The sequence below is a fragment of the Somniosus microcephalus genome, chromosome 3 (assembly GCF_052327205.1).
Source record: "Somniosus microcephalus isolate GS21.2 chromosome 3, FLI_Smic_1.0, whole genome shotgun sequence".
Taxonomy (NCBI): Eukaryota; Metazoa; Chordata; class Chondrichthyes; order Squaliformes; family Somniosidae; genus Somniosus; species Somniosus microcephalus.
Window position 1 is genome coordinate 356,590,715 of NC_140989.1, and position 23,102 is coordinate 356,613,816.

At 45.3% G+C, this 23,102-nt stretch overlaps 1 protein-coding gene across 11 annotated transcripts in view; it reads left to right on the top strand.

Annotated features, from left to right (window-relative positions):
• fubp1 (far upstream element (FUSE) binding protein 1) overlaps nucleotides 1–23,102 on the top strand; it is a 69,587-nt gene that overhangs the window by 22,458 nt on the left and 24,027 nt on the right. For 7 of the 11 annotated variants that reach the window (XM_085983468.1, XM_085983464.1, XM_085983465.1 and 4 more), the window contains exons 1-11: nucleotides 5,016–5,280; nucleotides 10,968–11,058; nucleotides 13,686–13,721; nucleotides 17,543–17,579; nucleotides 18,695–18,744; nucleotides 20,139–20,210; nucleotides 21,698–21,755; nucleotides 22,055–22,217; nucleotides 22,325–22,423; nucleotides 22,529–22,639; nucleotides 22,908–23,010. In XM_085983468.1, the coding sequence (XP_085839594.1) occupies nucleotides 5,110–5,280; nucleotides 10,968–11,058; nucleotides 13,686–13,721; nucleotides 17,543–17,579; nucleotides 18,695–18,744; nucleotides 20,139–20,210; nucleotides 21,698–21,755; nucleotides 22,055–22,217; nucleotides 22,325–22,423; nucleotides 22,529–22,639; nucleotides 22,908–23,010 (991 nt within the window). In that variant the 5' untranslated portion in view covers nucleotides 5,016–5,109. Of the gene's footprint in view, nucleotides 1–5,015; nucleotides 5,281–10,967; nucleotides 11,059–13,685; nucleotides 13,722–17,542; nucleotides 17,580–18,694; nucleotides 18,745–20,138; nucleotides 20,211–21,697; nucleotides 21,756–22,054; nucleotides 22,218–22,324; nucleotides 22,424–22,528; nucleotides 22,640–22,907; nucleotides 23,011–23,102 lie in introns of those variants that run through there. The other 4 variants (XM_085983473.1, XM_085983471.1, XM_085983466.1 and 1 more) reach the window with 3 other exon arrangements.

Below are 23,102 nucleotides of genomic sequence, written 5' to 3' on the forward strand. Positions count from 1 at the left end.
TCTAAGGTCCGACTACTCCCGGCAGAGACTGTTGGAAAAGGGAGAAATGGACCTGAGAAAGGCAGTGTCCCTCGCGCTCTCGCTCGACGCGGCCCACAGGAATATGGACGCCTTCTCCCCTAACCGCTCCGCAACGTGGACGCCACAACCTTGGGTCATGGGGCCGCCACCTTCAACTGCTGCTGCGACGTCCAAGGCACAGAAATGTTATTTTTGTGGCCAGGCAAAACACCCCAGAGCACGCTGCCCGGCGAGAAACGCTACCTGCTCCGGCTGCGGGAAGAAAGGACACTATGTCAGCGCCTGCAAAGGTAAAACCGCTAACGCCAGCAGCGCCACGTGCGAACCGTGGGGGCAGCCATCTTGTCTGCCATCTTGGGCTCCCCCAGCCACGTGGGGATCGGGACCGTGGGCGCCGCCATTTTGTCCGCCATCTCGGACGTCTCCAACTTCAACCACGGGGGACCCGGACTCAACCACCGCCTCATCTGACGACCACATCGACTCGCTCGACCATACGCTGGCCTCCATGACGCTGGACCAATCTCTCCCTCATCAACTGTCCAGGTCCATGATGGACATTACGGTAAACGGCCGCGCCACTACCTGCCTTTTTGACAGCGGGAGCACGGAGAGCTTTATCCACCCCGACACGGTGCGCAATTACTCTCTCCCGGTCCTGCCGACGCGACATCGGATCTCTTTGGCTTCCAAAGCCCAGTCAGCGGACGTCGGTGGCTACTGTGTAGTGACCCTTTCAGTAAGGGGCACAGAATACAAAAATTTTAAACTCCTAGTCCTGCCCCATCTTTGCGCTGCCGTTCTACTGGGGTTGGATTTTCAGTGCCACCTTAAGAGTGTCACATTAGCGTACGACGGACCCCTCCCCCCACTCACAGTCTGCAGCCAGCAGCTTTTAAATCGCCCGCCGCGCACCATTTGCAGCCTCTCCACCCTTAGAGCCCCCCCCCCGCCTTGTTCGCTAACCTCACCCGTGACTGTAAGCCCATCGCTACCAAAAGCAGGCGTTACAGTGCCGGGGATAGGAGCTTCATTAAATCCGAGGTAGCAAGACTCCTGAAGGAAGGGATTATTGAAAGTAGCACCAGCCCATGGCGAGCACAAGTGGTGGTAGTGAAGACTGGCGAAAAACAGCGCCTAGTTATTGACTACAGCCAGACGATCAATCGCTACACCCAGCTAGATGCATACCCACTCCCCCGCATATCTGACATGGTCAATCAGATAGCACAATACCGGGCGTTCTTGACGATTGATCTGAAGTCGGCATACCACCAGCTCCCCATCAGGGCTGAGGACCGCCAGTACACAGCTTTTGAAGCTGACGGTCGTCTCTACCACTTCCTCAGAGTTCCCTTCGGCGTCACCAACGGGGTTTCAGTCTTCCAACGGGAGATGGACCGGATGGTTGACCAGAACGCGCTCCAGGCCACTTTCCCCTATCTCGACAACGTCACCATCTGCGGCCGCGACCAGCAGGACCATGATGTTAATCTAGAGAAATTCCTCCGTACGGCCCAGCGGCTGAACCTAACATACAACAAGGACAAATGTATGTTTCGTACCAAGCGCCTTGCCATTCTTGGCTGTGTAGTGGAGAACGGAGTCATCGGCCCCGACCCCGACAGGATGCGCCCCCTTATGGAGCTACCCCTCCCCCACTGCCAAAAAGCACTGAAGAGATGCCTAGGGTTTTTCTCGTACTATGCTCAGTGGGTGCCCAACTATGCGGACAAAGCCAGACCCCTCATCAAGTCCACCTCCTTCCCCCTGACAGCAGAGGCCTGTGCAGCCTTCACTCTCATAAAAGGAGATATTGCGAAGGCCACAATGCACGCAGTGGATGAGTCCATCCCTTTCCAAGTGGAGAGCGACGCATCCGACTTTGCCCTAGCTGCAACCCTTAACCAGGCGGGGAGACCCGTGGCCTTTTTCTCAAGGACCCTCCAGGGCCCCGAGATTCGACACTCCTCTGTCGAAAAGGAGGCCCAGGCCATTGTGGAAGCTGTGCGACATTGGAGGCATTACCTGGCCGGAAAACGATTTACCCTGCTCACTGACCAGCGTTCAGTAGCTTTTATGTTTAATAATAAGCAGAGGGGCAAAATCAAGAACGACAAGATCTTGAGGTGGAGAATCGAACTCTCCACCTACAATTACGATATCTTGTCCCGGCCCGGGAAACTCAATGAGCCCCCAGATGCCCTATCACGTGGTACATGCGCCAACACGCAGGTCGATAGACTGAAGACCCTCCACAATGACCTCTGCCACCCGGGGGTCACCAGGTTTTTTCACTTCATCAAATCCCGTAACCTGCCCTACTCCGTCGAGGAGGTCAGGACCATGAACTGCCAAATCTGTGCCGAGTGCAAACCGCATTTTTATAGGCCAGACAGAGCAAGCCTGATCAAAGCCACGCGCCCCTTTGAACGGCTGAGCGTCGATTTTAAAGGGCCCCTCCCCTCCTCCGACCGCAATGTGTACTTCCTCAACATAATTGATGGGTACTCCCGTTTCCCGTTTGCCATCCCTTGCTCAGACATGACCAGTACCACGGTCATTAAATGTCTGAATGACCTCTTCGCCTTGTTCGGTTTCCCTAGCTATATTCATAGTGACAGGGGCTCATCCTTTATGAGCGACGAACTCCGGCAGTACCTGCTCTCGAGAGGTATCGCTACAAGCAGGACCACCAGCTACAACCCCCGGGGGAATGGCCAGGTGGAAAGGGAGAATGCGACGGTCTGGAAGGCAGTCCTTTTAAACTTGAAATCTAAGGGCCTTCCGACCTCTCGCTGGCAGGAAGTCCTCCCTGCGGCGCTCCATTCCATTCGGTCACTGCTCTGTACAGCCACCAATGCTACCCCTCACGAGAGAATGTTCTCCTTCCCCAGGAAGTCCACATCGGGGATCTCGTTACCGACATGGCTGACTTCTCCAGGACCCGTCCTACTGCGGAAGCACGTGAGGTCCCATAAGACGGACCCCCTGGTCGAGAGGGTGAGCCTCCTCCATGCCAACCCTCAGTATGCTTACGTGGTGTACCCGGACGGGCGGGAGGACACAGTCTCCATACGAGACCTCGCACCTTCGGGTGCTCCCGAAACACCTCCCTCGCCACCCACCACTACCCACGCCTACCCCCAGTACGCTTACGTAGCGTACCCGGACGGGCGGGAGGACACAGCCCCCACACGAGATCTCGCACCTTTGGGTGCCCCTGAAACACTACCATTGCCATCCACCACTACCCACAACCCAACCCCGCTAGACGGCATGCCGCAGCCCCAGGACCCGTCATTGACCACCCAACCACTCAATGAGACGCCAGATTCAACGTTGGATGCTGCACCATCACCGCCGCCACCACGACGATCAGGACGGCATACAAGGCCACCTGATAGACTTACTTACACGAACCTTTAGTACACTTCACCCCGCCGGACTCAATTTTAAACAAGGGGTGAATGTGGTAAACCACTGTTATTGTTGTTCACTGTTGTTGTTGTTGCACACTGTTGTACCTATGACACTGTTGTACCTATGCATGCCTCAGCATGTCCCTGCTGGCTCCGCCCCTGGCTCCACCCACAGGCCCAGGTACAAAGGTGATTGCCCTGCAGCCCCCTGCCTTCTTGGAGCCCAGTCACCCACGAGAGGCATGCTCTGTTCTTTGCTCATAAAAGCCTTTAGTTACTCTCCTAACTCTCCGTCTTTTATGAGTAATTGATAGCGCATCACAGTACAAATACAATAATAAATTTTTTCAGACAAAAACAATGTCAACAATACAGGTACCCATAGTAAAAACAATACATACCAGTCCTACTGGCAATCTAGTAACTCTTCATTTTTGCTTGGTATAATCTGTTGTCCTTTTAAAAAATTTTAACATTCAAGTACAACAGTACTTAAACAACTCATCAGTTACATAGTAAATCCATTGCATTCATTGACCACAATGAAAAGGATGAAACCCCAAAAAACTTTATGGTCAACAATATAAATACAATAATACATTTTTACAGGTAAATCAATAATGTTTACAGTACAAACTGCCACTATTTAATAAACCAAGAAAAGAACCCATATACACCAGTCCTACTGGCATCGTTCAATCATGGTCACGGTCTACAGGGCAGCAGTGATACCTGCCCTGCTGTATGCCTCAGAGATATGGACCATGTACAGCAGGCACCTCAAAGCACTGGAGAGGTACCACCAACGCTGCCTCTGCAAGATCCTGCAAATCCATTGGCAGGATAGGCACACCAACGTCAGTGTTCTTGCTCAGGCCAACATCCCCAGCATCTAAGCTCTGACCACGCTCAATCAGCTCCGATGGACGGGTCACATTGTCCGCATGCCCGAAACCAGACTCCCAAAACAAGCGCTCCACTCGGAGCTCCGGCACGCCAAGAGAGCCCCAGGTGGGCAGAGGAAACGCTTCAAGGACACCCTCAAAGCCTCCTTGAAAAAGTGTAACATCCCCACCGACACCTGGGAATCCCTGGCCCAAGACCGCACAAAGTGGAGCAGAAGCATCCGGGAAGGTGCCGAATACCTCGAGTCTCTTCGCCGGGAGCAAGCGGAAGCGAAGCGCAAGGAGCGCACGTCAACCCAAGCACCCCACCCACCTGCCCCTTCAACCACCGTCTTCCCCACCTGTGACAGAGACTGTAAGTCCCGCATTGGACTCATCAGTCACCTGAGAACTCATTTTTAGTGTGGAAGCAAGTCATCCTCGGTTCCGAGGGACTGCCTAAGAAGTTCAATCATTCAGTCCTCCGTTCCGCGTTCGTTTGCTCAAGCGTAACTTCCATTGTGAGTGTCTGCCTGCCGTGCGTAAGTTGCTGCTGTTGTCGTGCACAGATTGTGGCCCCGCCCCTCACCCCAATCTCGCGAGAGTTCAATCCTGGTCCCGCCCGGGTCGGGTCTGGCCGGGCTCTCGCGAGAGTTGGCGGCGACTCCCGCTCCCTCCCTCCTCCTCCCGTGAGCTAGAGCCGGTCGGCCATTTTGTAGCAGCAGCAGCAGCAGAAGGCGCCTCAGTTTACGGGCCGCACACAGCACCTCGCAGTAGCAGATATGGCCGAGTACTCCGCGGTAGCGCCGCCCAACGCGTTAGCCGGTAGTGGCGGCGGGGGAGGAGGAGGCGGCGGTGCTGGTGGTGGTGGCGGCGGCGGCGGGGTTGGCGGTGCTGGTGGCGGCGCCTTTAAGAACGACGCTTTCGCCGACGCCCTTCAGCGGGCGAGGCAGGTGGGTAGCTGGAGGCCGAGCGGCGACTGTCTGTCTGCGCCTGTTTTTAAAATGGAGCCGCGAGCGTCCGTCCTCCCGTCCGCCATTATGCCTCGGGTCGGAGGTGGCTGGCGGCTTTTGACGCGACACGGGCCTGATCCCTCGGGGCCGGGGGGGGAGAGCAACTTCACCGAGTGAGCGGGCGGGCGGCTGAACGCCAGGCCCCGGCGGTGGGGGGTGGGGAGGGAGGGTTCTGAACAATAGGGGAGGCCCCCGGTGCCGGAGCCATTCATTCTCCGGCCTGCACCGAGGGGGGGAGAATGATCGTTCGCGCTCAGCGGCCAAGTGGACGATCAGCTTCCTATGTTTGAGAGCGAAGAACACGTTTGCATCCCGGGTTATAATGGGGGACCCCCTTTGTCATTTGTGCACCAACAATTTTACCCCCACACAATCTTTTTATAGCCTGTTTCAGATTTTTAAATAATTTTCCAGGAGCAACGCACATGTTTCCCCCTCCCCCTTTGTTTCTGAATAGAAGGGAACCTTATGGTCGGTAGGATTGGCCTCTGCGTTTCATACATTTACAACACTTCCCAAAAAAAAGAAAGTGCTTCATTGGCTGTAAAGTGCTTGGTGAGGTCGTGCTGGGCGCTATATAGATGGCAGTCTGTGACTTTTTTTCTTGGGGATCGAGAGCTGCTTTTTGAAAAAATAAAATCCCATCCCCCCCCGGACAGAACTGAAGGGGGGGGGGAAGTTTTTCCACACGTGGATTGTAAAATATGATCTTTGTATCTGATTAGAGCTACTAAGTGACTTTGACGCTCGAATTTCAGTGAAGAAGAAAAGTAAAACTTTTCTGTGGCACCTTGATTATAAAAAATGCGCATGAGCACACATGCCTCCATTGTCTTGATGTTTGCAGTGTTTCAAAATGGTAAAGGGGATAGATGCAGAAAAGTTATTTGGGTGTGTGTGGGGGATCCAGAACAAAGGGGTGCAATCTTATAATTGGAGCTAGGCCATTCAATACTACTTCGCACAAAAGGTAATGGATATCTGGAACTCATTTCCCCAAAAGGCCGTGGATGCTGGGTCAATTGAAATTTTAAAGACTGAGATCGACATTTTTATTAGCTAAGGGTACAGAGAGAGAGAGATGGATCAAAGGTGGATAAGTGGAGTTGAGGCACCGATCAGCCATTACCTAAGAATAGTGGCCATGGTGTGGAGATGCCGGAGTTGGACTGGGGTGGACAAATGTAAGAAGTCACACAACACCAGGTTATAGTCCAACAGCTTTATTTGAAATCACAAGCTTTCGGAGCGCTGTGATTTCAAATAAAGCTGGAGGACTATAACCTGGTGTTGTGTGACTTCTAAGAATAGTGGAACAGGCTCGAGGGCTGAATAGACTACTCCTGTTCCTGTGCAACCTTACAGTCGCGTAGAATTGCCAGGATACATTGCATCCTGTTGCAAATACTATAAAGCAAAGCATTTCATTCCCATATGAATGCAGCATTGAATCAGTAAACCGGAAAATACTTGCCTCTGCAATCTAATCCTAGAAGTGAATTTCACAATCTCGCACCTCTTTCCTCCTGTAATCTGTTCTAAATCTCATACAACTTCATCTTTTATTTTGGCCCCTCCTTCGCCCCATAACGACGGGAAATCATCTGTTTCTATCTACCCACCTTTCCTAGCTTTAAACACTTCTATCATGCTATCCTATTACCCCATTATCTGTTCTGACAAAAATACCCACGATGCAAGGAGGCTGCAAATTGAAACACGGAGCAACAGACCCAGCATTTCCTGCAGCTGTTTGGTGATGTGTGGCAAAGATCACTAATTTATAAGTGCACACGAATGGCCATTACTATCTCTTCCACTCACTCCTCCAACAAGTGTGAGGAGCTCATGGACTGCTTTGTCACTAAGATTGAGACCATCCGTTCAGCTGCCTCTGCCGCTTCCCTTCCTTCCCCTAGCCCACCGGGCCAAACTTCCTCTAAGGTTCCCCCCAGCCCCTAGCCCTGACTCTCATCTTTCTCTAGTTTCTCTCCGATCTCCCCTCATGCCATCTTCCAGCTCATCTTGTCCATGAGACTTACCTCCTACTCCCTCGACCCGATTCCCACCAAACTGCTGACCGCCCAACTTCCATTCCTGGCTCCCATGTTAGCTGATAATATTTAAGGTCCTGTTTCCTTGGGTACTGTCCTCCTCTCCTTCAAATCTGCCGTTGTTACCCATCCTCTCAAAAAAAAAAAAAAAAAAAAAAAAAAAAAAAAAACAACCCTTGACCAAAGTTCCCCCCTAATTTTTTTTAGGTGCGCAGTCCCTTTAACGGGCTGCGCAGCCCATTCAAAGTTTCTCGGATGTGCAAAATTTTACCTTGGAAAAGCTGCTGTCTGGCTGCATGGTACCAGCAGACAGCCGCACAGCTTGGAGGAAAATGTGCCCTTGACCCCCCTCCATCCCTGCAAACTATCATCCCATCTCCTACCTCCCTTTCCTCTCCACAGTTCTTGAGTGTGCTTTTGCCTCCCAGAGCCATGCCCATCTTTCCCAGAAATTCATGGTTAAACCCCTCCAGTGATGTTTATGCCCTTGCCACAGGATCGAAATGGCTCTTGCCAAAGTCATGAATGACATCTTATGTAACCATGGCAATTGTAAACCTTTTCGATTTGTCTGCAGCTTTTAACACGGTTGACCACACTAAATTTTGGGAAGAGCAGTCATTGTCTAAAGTCCCCGCCACAAACTCCATTCCCTTGCCCCCGGCACCATCCTTTCTCTGGCACCTGTCTGAGGCTGAACCAGACTGTTGGCAGCCTTGATGTTACATTTAACCCCAAGATGAGCTTCCGACCACATCTTCACCATCACTACGAGCACCTATTTCCACTTCTGTAACATCACCCGACTCTATCCCTGCCTCAGCTCATCTGCTGAAACCCTCATCTGTGTCTTTGTTACCACTAGACCTGACTCAACGCACTCCTAGCCAGCCTCCAATTTTCTACCCTCCGTAAATTTGAGGTCATCCAGAAGTCTGCCCATGTCCTAAGTCGCACCAAGTCCCGTTCACCAATCACCCCCGTGCTCGCTGACCTACATTGGCGCCTGGTTAAACAACACCTCGATTTTAAAATTCTCATAATTGTTTTCTTGCATCTTGCGCATCCCAGATTTTAACCGCTCCACCATTGGCAGCCATGCATTCAGCTGCCAAGACCCCAAGCCCTGGAATTCCCTCCATAAACCTCTCTACCTCTCTCCTTTAAGATGCTCCTTAAAACCTACCTCTTTGATCTGCCCTAATTCTCCTTATGTTGTGCGGTGTCAACGTTTATTTGCTAAAGCTCCTGTGAAGCACCCTGGGACTTTACTGCGTTAAAGGCATGATATAAATAACACTTGTCCTGAACGTTTCCACTGGGGTAACGCCAAAGTTCAACCTTCCAAAAACAGTACATTTGGGTCATTTCATTACCTCCGTCCACCTTGGGGGGCAGTGATACAGTGCAGGTCTAGTATTGGCAATCAATCTTTGAGTATATAATAACTAGAATTTTTTTTTTTTGAAGTCTCATTTAACTGGTGAAATAAAATTAGTGCAAGCACAATAACTGCAAATTTGCCACATTTTGTGATTTACAGCAGCACTGCATTGAGTATCTTTTTTGACTCCTGGGTGTAAGTGGCATACTTCTAAAGCAACCTGTATCTGCAGCCGAGAGATTCGTGAACTTAATTGCCATCTTGGGAATTTTTGCGATAGATGCTACTCTTTGGAGACCAGGGAGTCGTCTTGAATAGTTAATACGAATATTGAAGCATCCTTGGTATTCATAATCATTAATACACAAGCACGCACCTATGATTGGAGTGACCATCTGTACTTGATTTGTACTTTTTTCAGAGTGGCTAATGCTCACTTTTAACTGTTCCATGGTTGGCTGCTATGTGCTACCATCACACCTGGGACCAGTTGTTTTGGCAGAAGGTAGGCAATGACACTGCTTGTGCAGTGAAAAATAGCAACGACGAGCAGAGGTTTTCCACAACAAAGTTTGCAGGCGTTCAGCACCCCGAGTAAGCTTTTGAGGTTCAAATTTTTCATTCTCTGTTCATGTTGGTGTGAAGTACTGGGGGTGGGAAGAAAGTTATAACTTCCAGAAGCACTTTTCTGTGCCCGTTTGCCTGGTGACTATTTGACCCTTTTCCACCACCTTTTCTATGTAATGTGTTTCCCGCAACCACTTCTAAAAGGAATCCAGGTAAGAAAGCCAGAAATCTAAAGTAAAAACCGGAAGTGCTGGAACTACCCTGCCACCACACCAATCAGATGGTCCACAGTGGTCTTTTCCAGTCCTCTTGACTTCCTATGTACACAACCGGTCTCGGTGTTTGAAAAAAGAAAAGACAGGCTAATATTTAAAGTTTGGACCATTTGTTCAAAATATTTTTATTCATGAAAACAATGGTTGAATTCAAAATTATAACGAGTTGTTTGGAGCCTAGTTCATTTTAACACGGTTACCTGTGGGGGGGTAGTTGCCAGAAAATCTATGAAATCCTTTTAAATGTCTAGATAGAGCTGTCATGCTCAATTCTAGCCACTGGGTGGTGTGTAACACTATTGAAATGTGTTGTAGTTTGCTATACAGAAACTGAGAATTATAACCACATATCTGTATCTAGAGTTTAAAAACTGCGTGGCACTGAGACAGCGAAAATGTCACCAGATACGTTTTCAGAAGCTGATGCAGATCCAGTTCTCTCATACAGCAAGAGATGAGGACAAGCTCTTGTTGCATTGGTTTATTGACAATAGTCATAGTTCTGCTGTCTTTCTATACATCATCGTGTCTGCTAATCTTAGAGCATGCTCTATTCACGGCCATCTTACTGATAACACCAGAATTATTGAACAGAAAGTCTATAGCGGGTGATTGTCCTGGAGCATTATTTGTAAATATCTTCAAAATTATTACAAAGGAAAGCTAGGAATACCACCTGTTTGTGAATGTATCAATCTAACAATTGCATCAGATCTTCATTAGAGCACCAGGTTGTGGTTCATTAGATTTCTTTGGTCCAGATCAAAATCATAGATTTTTAATTTTGAATTGAGTCTGTATTAAATGAGTTTGGTTAGTCCCAATGCAGTTCCCAGTGGGTATGGGTATTTCTAACCGTAATTAGGAATATCACTTGGAAAAGCTACAATGGTCACTCGTATTGGAAGTGGAAATGGTGCAATGAAATGCCCACCAATAACCTCCTTCACTCTGAGCACAAGAAAAATCATCAAAGCTTTTGGAAAAAGAAAAGCAATATGACTTGGGGGTTCATTTCTTCCGCCGCCGTTTTATTTCTTTCCCTTCACACCCCCCCCCCCCCCCCCCCTGTTTCCTGTTATCAGTGCAGATGGAGTTTTTTAATTGGATGTGGGTGTAGCTGGCAAGGCCAGCATTGCCCATCCATGAGTCAGTATCACAGTGCTGGAGCCGAAAGTTCCTACATTTTGGATTACCTGCCTGATGTGTCTAGGCGCACGAAATATGATTCACGACGTCTGGAGGGGTTCTGGCACCAATGGAACCCTGGCGTGAGTTGGGAAGGAAGGGAAAAGTTGTATACTTGGCACCTCAAAATGTCACTTGCTGGTTGTGTTTTTACTGCAGATCGCAGCAAAAATTGGTGGCGATACAGGAACAGCAATAAATACGTCTGACTATGGATATGGTGGACAGAAAAGGCCCCTGGAAGATGGAGGTGAGTCCTTTGAAATTATTTTATTATCCATAAACTCATCATTGCAGTTAATCTGATACTGTATCATCGGTTACTTTTTGGGGAGAGTCATAGTTGATATTTTGGTTTTATGAGCAGCTTTTAAATTGGAGTTGATTAGATTTCTTCACATGCAAGGATGATGGAATGATATCAAACAATAGGTTGTACTTTCATAGTGCCGTTAATGTAATAAAACATTAGTTCCATTTATAATGAAAAGCTGGTTCAAGTATCAAAGTTCAAACACATTGTATGACAGAGTGAGGACTTGCATTATATCGTAAACTATACTTGATCCAGAGAATTGCAGGGTTACTGTATAGTATTTGTTTTTGGTGCATTAAACTAAAGGTCCAGGGTTTCAGAAAAATTGGGGGGGTGGGCAGGGGAAACCAGAATATCTCCTCACTTAGACTCTCTCAAATAGCCAGATCCACGCAAGTCAACATTGAGTTTTTTCCTAGATATCTGGAAAATGCATCTTCCACATTGATGCCACTTATTCTGACGCTTTGCTCAAATTTTCTATTTTCAAACATTGAGAGATCTGTGAACAACGACGGAGCTTTTCTTTGTTCAGAATTTTGTCATAGCTAATTAGGTTGCCCCATTCTGCTGTGACAGTCTTCACTAAGATCTTTGTTGTTATGTCACAATAGCCCATGTTCATTCTTGGTTCTAGAGATTTTTTTGGGTCAGTTTATGGATCAATGTTCCAGTGCAAAATCTTCTTGGCCTTTTTGCGAAACAACACCTAAATTTTGTCCTGAGGAAGAATCTTGATACTTGAGCCGATCGTTGTAACATTTTTTAAAAATGTGTAGATGACTGTTGGGCAAGTTTGAACGTGAGCGAGTACTAGGAGGGATACCTTCTCCTTTCAAAGGCAGGAAACTATTTGTCTGTGTGTAATATTTAAATGTGGATTTAGTATAGTCCTAAAATATTGTAAGGAGCTGGAAATGGAAAGAGTTTTACTTGATGGCGTTCTGTTACTGGCAGGTAATACACATACAAAAAAAAAAGTCACTAGCCTACACATTTTGAACAAATGTACTTAATTTTTTACTGAATGTTCGTGCAGTATTGATGCAGATGTATTTTCTGCTGAGGGCTGCTATTGCTGTCACATCATTTGATATTATAATCCTGTGATATGATCAGTTGTTAATACTTTATATTCTTCAATATAAATCTATAGTTGAATCCAGTCCCACCCCCCCCCCCCCCAAAATGTAAGATACAGTAGAAATTTTATTTTTCTACTTTGCAACATTTTTTTGTGCAAGGGAAAGTCTGCTGACAAATTCACATAGTAAGAGCATCTTTTTCCTTTGCACAAACTTTTGTCAAACTACAGAGCTAGTGGGTGTTAATTGTGGGTTCTTTACAGGTTTTGATATTGAAGGTGCTCTTTTAACCTGACTGAAGGAGATGCAGAATTTCAGGAAATAAAGGATGAGATGTTAGTCTCTTCCCCTGGGTTGGGTGTGCCATTTTGTTTCTTGACGTGTGCTGCTGGTTGAGAATCTTACTGAGATCACTAGGAGAGCGCTTTATGCGTTTGTACTTCGCCATATGGGCAGACTTGCTCTTGGCTGGTAAATTTTGAATTTTTGTATGTGGGTGCAAGGACTTGCTTTTTCAAAACATTATAAAGACTTCCTAAGTTTGTAAAATTTGCAGGCCCCCTGAACCCCATTGCAATTTTTTAAAAGCCTGCTTTGACACTACAATGAACCCCAAGCCTGACAGAGACCGCAGTTTCAGACCCTTGGGCATGGTGTCACATTTATGTGTGTGGAATGTATGTCCAGGAAACTTTGTGCTATCCGGCACCGACGGGACCGAGCTGTTGCCGTTCCCTCAAAACTGCCGGACAAACCAGCGCTAATGTTGAAGCATACGGAAGCTTTTCAGCTCCGTATCTGGCAACAAACACTGTTACTTAGCAACAGCTTCTAAACAGTCGGCCGTACCTTGGAAGCGTCTCTGTCGCTTAGCAACAGCTTCAGAGAGACTTTGCAGAGCCTGACTGTTGGGGGGGGAAAAAGCCACGCGAAGAAAAAAAAAACGAACAAAACGGCTCCTGATTGTTGCCGGTGGCTCGAGCTTGCCGGACATTTAGCCTCCGGATAACACAAAGTTTCCTGTATGTATATTCACGCGCTCTAATTCTGACAGTGAGTACCGTTCAAATATAATTTGCGTCTTTTCCATTAAATTTGTGTTCGCAAGTGTTCAAGTTGCTTTTAGAGCTGCCTGCACCGTTATGGGTTCTCATGACTCCTTGGCTCCAATTCATTTGTAATGCTAAAATGTTTTTACTGACATTGATGGGTCATTTAAAATAGTTGTTATTTTAAGTTTCCTCAGAAGCCCATCCATTTTTTCACTGGATTGTTCTCTTTATTAAGTTGTAATAGTACTGTTCTCTTCCCAACTGTAGTATTGCAATGGTATTAATTATCTCTTCATAAATCCAGCTTATTAGTTGATGTATTGTTTGAAGGTGAAAATTGACTTGCCTGTTTCACAATGATTAATTTTCTTTGGTGCAGTGGGGCAGCTATTTGCATCAATTGAGAAAATGCTTTGTTTTGTAGATCAACCAGATACCAAGAAAGTTGCCCAGAATGACCGTAAGTAGTGACTCTCCAGTGGAAGAATTTTTTCTCCTATCCCAATGACTTCAGAATGGGATTCTTTCCTGCTCATTGTATTAAAAAACCTGCATGATTGCACTCTCTGTCCTGTTTATTAAACAACATTTATGGTAGGAACTTCAACTTGATTCTAATACATGTACGCAAAGTGTATTCAAACCACTTAAATTTAGAGATATGGGAGTAAGTAAGCTGGCTCCAGTTAAAGAACTGGTACCAGCACGGGCACAACGGGTGCAGCGGCCTCCTTTGATTCTATTATGAGAACGTCGCATACTAATTTATGAATTAGTAATCAGGTTAAACGTTTAACCAGTTTAAACCATTTGCTGGTCTATTAACATATGCGCTGAAACTTCCGTTCTCCCAAAATGGATTGAGTTGATTGAGCAGACTGCTGCACCTAGTTGAAATACTATTCCGCAAATCATATCCAGGTAATAGCAGTGCAGCCCTTAACTGTCCCAGAGACCTGTAATAAATACTGGAAACCAGCTCAGGGATTTTAAGTGGAAGGCCATTATGAAATTAGCATTAAAAAGAAATTACAGTAATCTTAATTTAAAAAGGGTTAAAGTATTGTATTTGTAGTCACTCATATTGTTTTTTCAAACTGATGTTCAGCAAGTTCAAATCCGCAGTCTGAGAATCTGATTTCTGTTTTTTTAAAAACCTGTGAATAAAAGTTGAAATCTAAAAACGACCATGACACTGTTGGATCTTACCATGAAAAGATGAACAATAATTTCACAAGAGTAACTGGTTTTGTCTTTGTAAATGCAATTGGTTTCAAAAATAGAATTGGTCATCTGACCTGAGTGACCATTTCCTGAATGAAAGCAATGTGCTCTAAAGAGTGATCCCACACATCAGGTTTGCGAGCCTTACTTTGCCTTCCAGTTTGAGCCAAGTTCATCTAAATTTGCAACCTTTTTATGCTTCACAAATTGCCATCTTGGATGGGAGAAAAGAAAATAAGATTTGTCGTTTATACAGTGCCTTTCATGACCTCAGGGCATCCCAAAGCACTTTACAGCTAATGAAGTACTTTTGAAGTCACTAGGAAATGCGGCAGCCAATTTGCGCACAGCAAGGTCCCACAAACAGTAATGCGATAATGATCAGTTTTGTTTTATTGATGTTGGTTGAGGGATAAATATTGGCCAGGGCACTGGGGAAAACTCTTCTGCTCTTGGAAATAGTGCCATGGAATCTTTTTTACGTTCAGCTGAGAGGGCAGACAGCCTCAGTTTAATGTCTCATCCAAAAGATGGCACCTCCAACAGCGCTGCACTCCCTCAGTTACACTTTGGTACTGCTGTTGCGATAATCTGGATTAATTTCTTCAATTGATCCCATTGCTGCAAACCACTGATAGGGTGTTTTGCCACAGTTCAAGTGAACTTTGTATAAAACTTTTACCCACCCATGATATATTGAAGTCCTGACAGTGCTATGTATATGAATGTACAATCAAGTAACTGTTTCCAACTGTTAAGACGGTTTTGGGGAGGTCAGGGAATAAAATCCATGTTTCCTAAAGTAGGAATCGACAGCGTGGGCGAGAAGTCCATGACAGAATAACCATACATGGACTCTGCATGGAGCTAGACTGATCATCATAACCCTTAACGTGTATGTACCATAAACACGTATCCTAACTTGCACTAAGTCCAATTCGCCTCACTGACCTACATTGGCTCCTGGTAATGCCACTATTTTAAAATTCTTATCCTTCTTTTCAAATCCCACCAAGACCGTGCCCTTCCCGCTCTCTGTAACGTACTTCAGCCCCACAACCCTCTGAGACATCTGTGCTCCTCCATTTCTGGCCTTATTTTCATTACTCCACCATTGGCGGCCGTGCCATCAGCTGCCTTGGGCCTAAGCTCTGGAATTCTCTCCCTAAACCTCTCAGCCTCTCTCTCCTTGGCAGAGACTTTAGGCTTCATCCTCCCTGTGACAGAATAGGGACTTAAGACAAACTGCTGATGCCAGTGTGATAAAAGTTTTGGGGATCTTCATAAGTTATTCTCCCTTTCAGCAGTCTCCCTGCACGTGATGCAAGTGAACCTCACATTCTCTCCAACATCTGCAGCCTCTCGGTTTCCTGCCCCTGCAGAGATCTACCCTTTCAGACTCTCTCAGTCCCAGTCAGTCTGTACTCTGCAGACTTCTCCATGTCACCCCGGATGACAGTAATATCAGCACAACACTCGCATGGCTCAGGTTTTGAATGAACAAACTCGATTTATTTATAGCAATTAAGTGTCAGGTACACGGGCAGCAGCACAAGTTTTGGTCCAATGACAGCAGTAAACGTAGACAATCCCTTATCACCAGTTTGTAACACTCCAGCTCAGGCTTGCGGTTCCATTCCACTGGTGCCACGTTGTGTTCCTCGGAGCCACCTCCCGGGGGCAGGAATGTCCCACATGCTTTGATTTTTCTGGCGTTCCCAGTAAATCCAGATAATGCAGATTAAATTCACAGCCCAGATGGCTTAATGGCTCCTCCGAAAGCGACAGTTCCAGAATGAATACTCGCGCCTCAAACCTCTTCCTGGCCTAAATCCACAAACAACCTGGCATCAAGGACAAAATCCCCCAAAACCAAGACAAATTGGAGCTAGCCAGCCACCTTAAGCCTTACCCTGCTTAGCTTTGCTTTAAATTTATACAGAGCACATATTTATGCACAGTACTAGTCATGCTCTTGTCTCCCCTGACGGTGAGAAGATCATAGAATTGGTCAGTTTCCCACACCCTCTATGACCCAAGTTCCCTTTGCACATTGACTTGAAGTCAGTAGTGTAGGGCCATCCTCACCTGCTTATTTACTCTCTCTGCAGGCAGATAAATACATAGTTGATATTTAGTGTCCACCTTGCCCTGGCAGGTGCATGTGAGTAAATGAACATGCAGCATGCATCTCTGCTTTGTTGGACACTTGCTAGGTAAAGAGTGGAGTGAGCAAGAAACGAAGTAACAAAGTGCTGGAAACACTCAGCAGGTCAGGCAGTATCGAGAGGAGAAACCGTCAACATTTTGGGTTGAACCCTTCGTCAGAACTGGAAAAGGTTAGGGAGGAGATTTTTAAGCAGGGGCAGGGAGGAGGGGAGGAAAGAACAAAGGGACGGTCTGTGATAGAATGGAAGGCAGGAGAGATTGACTGACAAAAGGGATGAGCGGCAAGGCAAAAGGAGAGGTAATGGGACAAGTTAAGAAACAAAAGATGGCTCTAGAAGATGTGTGGATGATGGCCGCAACATTAACAGGTACCATGTGAGGAAACGAGAGAAAGCGAGAAATACAGGGGCCAATTTATAGTCTGAAATTGTTGAACTCGATGTTAAGAAACTGAAGTAATTCAACTGCTCATAGAATGGTGTCTCGCCTGCTAGAATTTAAGAACTAAGAAAACCAGTAAGGTATTCATCTTTACACAGAGTGGTGAGAATGTGGAACTCGCTGCCACAATCAGTAGTTGAGGCGAATAGCATAGATGCATTTAAGGGGAAGTTAGATAAGCAGGGGACATGCAAGTAGAAGGACATGCAGATCGCGTTTGATGAGGTAAGGTGGGAGGGGGCTCATGTGGAGCATAAACGCTGTTCTAGACCAGTTGGGCTGAATGGCCTATATCTGTGGTGTAACTTCTGTGTAAGATGCTCCTTAAAGCCTATGTAGAAGCAAGTTGTGTTGTCTGACTGACCTTTTCTTGCTGTGCATTTTCTTACGTTTAATCAGCTCTGTTTTTACAGTCATCGGCTAATATGTGTGTTTTTTTCCTTCAAGCATTTGGAGCACAGCTAGCTGCAATGCACCAACAGAGGTAGGAAAAACATTTATTATATTTTTACAGTGAATCATGAGGTACTGCTTAATACTTTGTGTATGAATCATGTCATTTCATGTAGCTAGTGTTAATTGACTTAATATAGTTTATTAAAAACAATACTGCTTAATGTAGCTTCATAAAGTTAAGGATCTACAATATGTAATGGGTCCCAGCCATCCCAGTTTCTAAACTTTTATATATAAATACAGCGTTGATTGAGGTTTGCCTAACATTGTCAATATGCAACTAGTCGACTGCATATGGCATTGCATGTGGAGAGTCCAGACCAAGTATAGTCTTCGGGTGAAGTGGGGTTAGAGTGTAAGAGATAATTGGACCAGGGCACATGGGCATAGGTCAGTGCCAATTTTAAATATTTAAAAATGTATTGACCAAGCAATGCATTTGCCCCATTGAGTCATTCTGTGGTTGTTCTGTCCTGTAATAGGAAACACCAATGCACGTTCCTTTCAACAAAATTGGCCAATAGGCTGCTCTAAAACTATTGGACGGCTTAAGTGAAGTTATTGGGAAATATTTGTCGCAAACTATTTTGGTGCGTAGTCCAGTTGTGTAACTGTATTGTAGTTAAGATTCAAAATAAGTACCTAAATAAAATGGTGCAGAACAGCAATGGACTTTTTCTCTTTTGGCTAAAACGGAGCAGCCCTCTGGTACCTAGCCTAAATGGCAGGTCCTTCATGTGTGAGCCTAGAATGTTGGCAAGCTACTTCACGGCTGAGTGAAATTCTGCCTGGATTGACATCTACCTATGCCCACTTTCTGGTAGCAGTCACTGGGTTGCCAACCTGAGTGACTTTTATTCCTTAATTCAGTACCCTTGCACCGCCACTCCACCATCACCTCCGCTGCGGTAAGCTAACTCTGTATAAACTGGGTGGAGCAAGGCTAAGACATTCCTGATCTCTCTTGGCTCACATACTCGATGCTGTAACAAACTGAGTAATTAGGGAAGCCACTAATCTTTTACTAAAATAGTAATGGGTGAGCACTATATAGAGTGGCTGCTGTGGAGCAAAATAGAGAGCAACTGAATGCTGTAGGGAAGAATTGTTTTGGCTAATTTATGAACTTTTTTTAAAATTTAGGTCAATTGCAACGGAGGAGTACAAAGTACCCGACAGCATGGTTGGATTTAGTAAGTAAATGTATAAAAAAAATTATTTAATTTTAGGTTTATATTTACATGTACACTGATGACACCCAGCTCTATCTCTTCACCATCCTCTCGACCCCTCCACTGCTTCTTTGCTAGCAGCCTGCTTGTCCAACAGTCAGTTGGCGCCCATGTCTTTGATCACACCTGCGAAGTTCTTTGGGGTGTTTTTCTACATTGAATACATTTTAGATTCTTCAACGCTGCACTGTTTGAAACAACTAGTTTTGTTTGCATATGCAGTCTCTTTTTCCAAGAGCTATTTCTCCGTGCCTCCCCACTTTTCCATTTTCCTGTCTTGCCCCTCGAAGGCGCTGCTTGCCGCTTGTGAGCAATTTTAAGGGCGCCAGTTGCCGCCTTCCATTATCTTGTCCAAGTCGACATTCTGTGTGAAAGCTGGAGCAGCAAGAGTTGGTGGCTCAGAGGAATCACGACCAAGCCTCTCATCATCCTTTCTCGATATGCCTGCGCACCTAGTTTCCAAGAGGATTCGCTAGAACTGCTCCTGATTTTCCCCCATCCAGCATGGTCACAAGTGAGATCAGCCAACTCAGTGCAGACAATTAAACCTCCAGTCTAGGTGGGGCCTTCAGTTAACGCTGACTGGCTACATTTCAATCGTCAACATGTTGCTTCCTTCAACAAAATTTGTTTATATAAAAAAAATAGCTTGGTGGAAATATGCCATAAATTAACAGCAGTGTTGAACAATAGTATAGAAGCATTAGGGCCAGTTAGGTCTGTTGTCAGAAAGGTTATTCTGTCTGATTGTGAGTCAGTGCAGAGAAGTAAGCACTGCTGTATTGTTAGGAAATAGTTTCAGTAGTTGGTATTACCCTCTGCTACGTGTCTGAAATGTATGCCGAGTGTCGGTGAGAAAATCAGCTCTTTCTCTTTCCTTCCCCCTCTCTCATTGCTCTTTCATTTGTCCCTTTCTTCCTGCTCTCCTCTTCACCCCCATCCTGCCTCCTCATCTGTCTCTGCCCACTCCTCCTTCTCTTGTCCCTTAGCTCTTCCCCCTCCTCCCTCTCTGGCCTGCACTTGGTCTTTTTCCTTACCTTCTTTCCCCTCCTCTCTTCCCACCCCCATTCCAATCTGTTACCTCGAAAGAGAGTTTGCAAACACGGTTTTTAACCAATGGTTCTACGGTATAACTCTGGGGGTGGATCAAAAGGGGTAAGAATTGCTGATATGTTTTGCACAGAATTAATTGCAAGCATGTGAAAGATTGGTAGTGTTGCAACATAGTGTATATGGAAAAGCACTGTTCACAAGCAAATTTGACTGTGTAGATTGTCTCTGGTTTAAATTTGCATTTTGGTGAGCTAATGACTCTTAACTCCGCATAATATTAAAAGTCATGTTCTTTTTTTTAGTAATTGGTAGAGGTGGGGAGCAGATCTCGCGCATACAGCAAGAGTCTGGGTGCAAAGTACAGATTGCGCCTGGTAAGATTTTCTTATTCATCTTTGAATTTATTTTTCGTGATGCTTGTTAATTGAATTAACACTCAATCAGAAGCCTAGTTTTTGCTATGTGCAGTTAGGTTTTAAATATAGTTGAGAAGAAGTTTGGATTGTACTGATCTGTTACTAAGATATAACTTTGAGGCCTGGGCAAATTGCACTAAACACTTTTTTTAAATAAACGCTAAAGATGTCCATTGGAATATGTAAGAAGTGAAAGTTAACGACCAGTTCAGGATTCAGACTACATAGCTGTTAGTTTACTCCAGACTTGCTAATTTTGTTCATGGTAATCGGACCATAAGATTTGATTTAGCTTCCTCTTGTTTGAAACATCGTTACCATACTCCTTGTTAACTATATCTGATACCATGGATTAATATAAACTAAATGTTGCATTGACTTTTACAGCACAGAAACAGGCCATTCGGCCCAACAGGTATATGGCGGTGATTATGCTCCACGTGAGCATCATCCCACCTTACTTCATCTAACCCTAGCCAACACATTCTTCTATTCCTTTCTTCCCTCATGTATGTATCTAACTTCCCCTTAAATGCATCTAAGCTAATCGCTTTAACTACTCCATGTGGTTGCGAGTTCCATATTCTCGCCGCTCTGAGTAAAAATGTTTCTCCTGAATGCCTTACTGGATTTATTAGTGACCATCTTCTATTCATGGCCGCCAGTTTTGGACTTTCCCCACAAGTGGAAACATCTTTTCTACCCTATCGAAGCCCTTCATAATTTTAAAGACCTGTGTCAGGTCACCCCTGTCTTTTTGCTACAGAAAATACCCCGCGCCTGTTCAGCCTTCCCTGATAATTGTAACCTCTCAATTGTGGTACCATCCTTGTGAATAGTTTTTGCACTTTCTCCAGTGCTTCTTTAACATTTTTGTAATATGGAGACCAGAACTGTGCACAGTACTCTCCATGGTTCTATACAAATAGTAACAAAACTTCACTGCTTTTGAATTCTATTCCTCTCGAACTGAACCTCAATGCTTTGTTTGCATTTTTTGTAAATTTTTTACTGTAACCCTTGATCCCTTTGCACCTCTATCCCATTTAGTGTCTTATTTTCCAAGGAGTAGGTGACTCCTTATTCCTTCTAAAACGCACCACCGCACACCTAGCTACATTGAAATTCATTTGCCATTTACACGCCCATTCTGCAGGATTGATAATGTTGACTTGTATTTTGACCCTGTCTTGCTCAGGATTAACTATACCCCCCAGTTTGATGTCCTCTGCAAATTTTGATATTGTACTTCAGATTCCCGAGGCCAAATCATTTGTTTAAATAGTGAGCAACACTGATCCCTGTGGAACACCACTTCCTATCTTCCGCCAGTCTAAGTAACTACCGTTAACCCATACTTTATTTTCCAGCCAGTTTGCTATCTGTTCTGTTCTACTTGTCACCTGACTCCACGTGCTCTGATCTTATGTGAATTTCATTTTCAGACAGTGGTGGTTTACCAGAAAGATCCTGCATGTTGACGGGAAGTCCTGATTCCATTCTGTAAGTGTACTTCAAGATGTTCAGTGATTTCTATGTAGTGTTTACCATAATGCCATGATTAGCCTGTGAAGTAATTATAACTGTGCATGGTGTTCAGTTGTGTGTATGCATGGTTCATGCAGTAGGAGTTCAGTTAACTAAAATTCTTCAGTTACCTTCCTGATCTTGTATTCATGTCTGATTGTGGATTTTGGGATATAATTCAGACTTGTATGAAGATTTTTCTTCCCTATCCACCAACCATCCCCATTCATGGGGACACTTAAAGCACTGTCTTTTTAATGTATTCAATGTTCTAGGGCTGCAAAGAGGCTACTTGATCAAATAGTTGAAAGGGGCCGAATTGGCCCGGGTACACACCACGGGGATGGACCAGGTACGGCAGTGCAGGAGATCATGATTCCTGCAAGCAAGGCTGGGCTTGTTATTGGAAAAGGTGGAGAAACAATCAAGCAATTGCAGGTAAGAGTTATGTTTACTGTTATTTGCTTTGCTTCATAAGTACTGAGACCCAGTACTTCAATTAACTTGCAAAGGTGGGTACATGGAGTTGTTTTGTTGCAAAATAGGAACGTGCTGGAGTCAAGATGGTGATGATTCAAGATGGACCTCAGCCGACAGGAACAGACAAACCCCTCCGCATAACAGGCGATCCATACAAAGTACAGGTAGGATGCAGTGCTTCTTCCTACTCTTTCTATAATAGTGTTAGTGTTACCAATGACTGGAAAATATGAGCACAAGTTTATATATTTTTCTATTGTGTTCTTTAGCAAGCCAAGGACATGGTGATGGATCTAATTCGTGACCGAGACCAAGGTGGCTTTAGAGAGCAGCGTAATGAGTATGGATCCCGTTTGGGAGGAAGTAACGAAGCATTGGACGTAAGTACAAGACAAACTGACCAAGCAAATGAAACAAATGGGTTGAAGGTTGGACACGTTTTCCTGAGCCTGTAATCCATGCAACAAAGAATTACTGAGTTTCAGTGCTCCTGTTAATTTGGTTGGCTTGAATTTAATTTTTTATTGTATTGACAAGTTTGATGCATTGTTTTTTCAGGCAAACTTTGGCAATCTTATTTATAACCACTGCTAGTCTTGTCCATAGGGTCTCTTTGTTGTAGTACATACTAATTATGTTTTCTGTTAGGTCCCTGTACCTCGGTTTGCTGTTGGTATTGTAATAGGGAGAAGTGGAGAAATGATCAAGAAGATACAGAACGATGCTGGTGTGAGGATTCAGTTCAAGCCAGGTGAATTTAATACAACCTAATCCTTCTGCAATTGAGTATATTAGATTTTATGCTTTGTCTTGTTGAAATTCCCCCAAAAATCTTGCTAATAA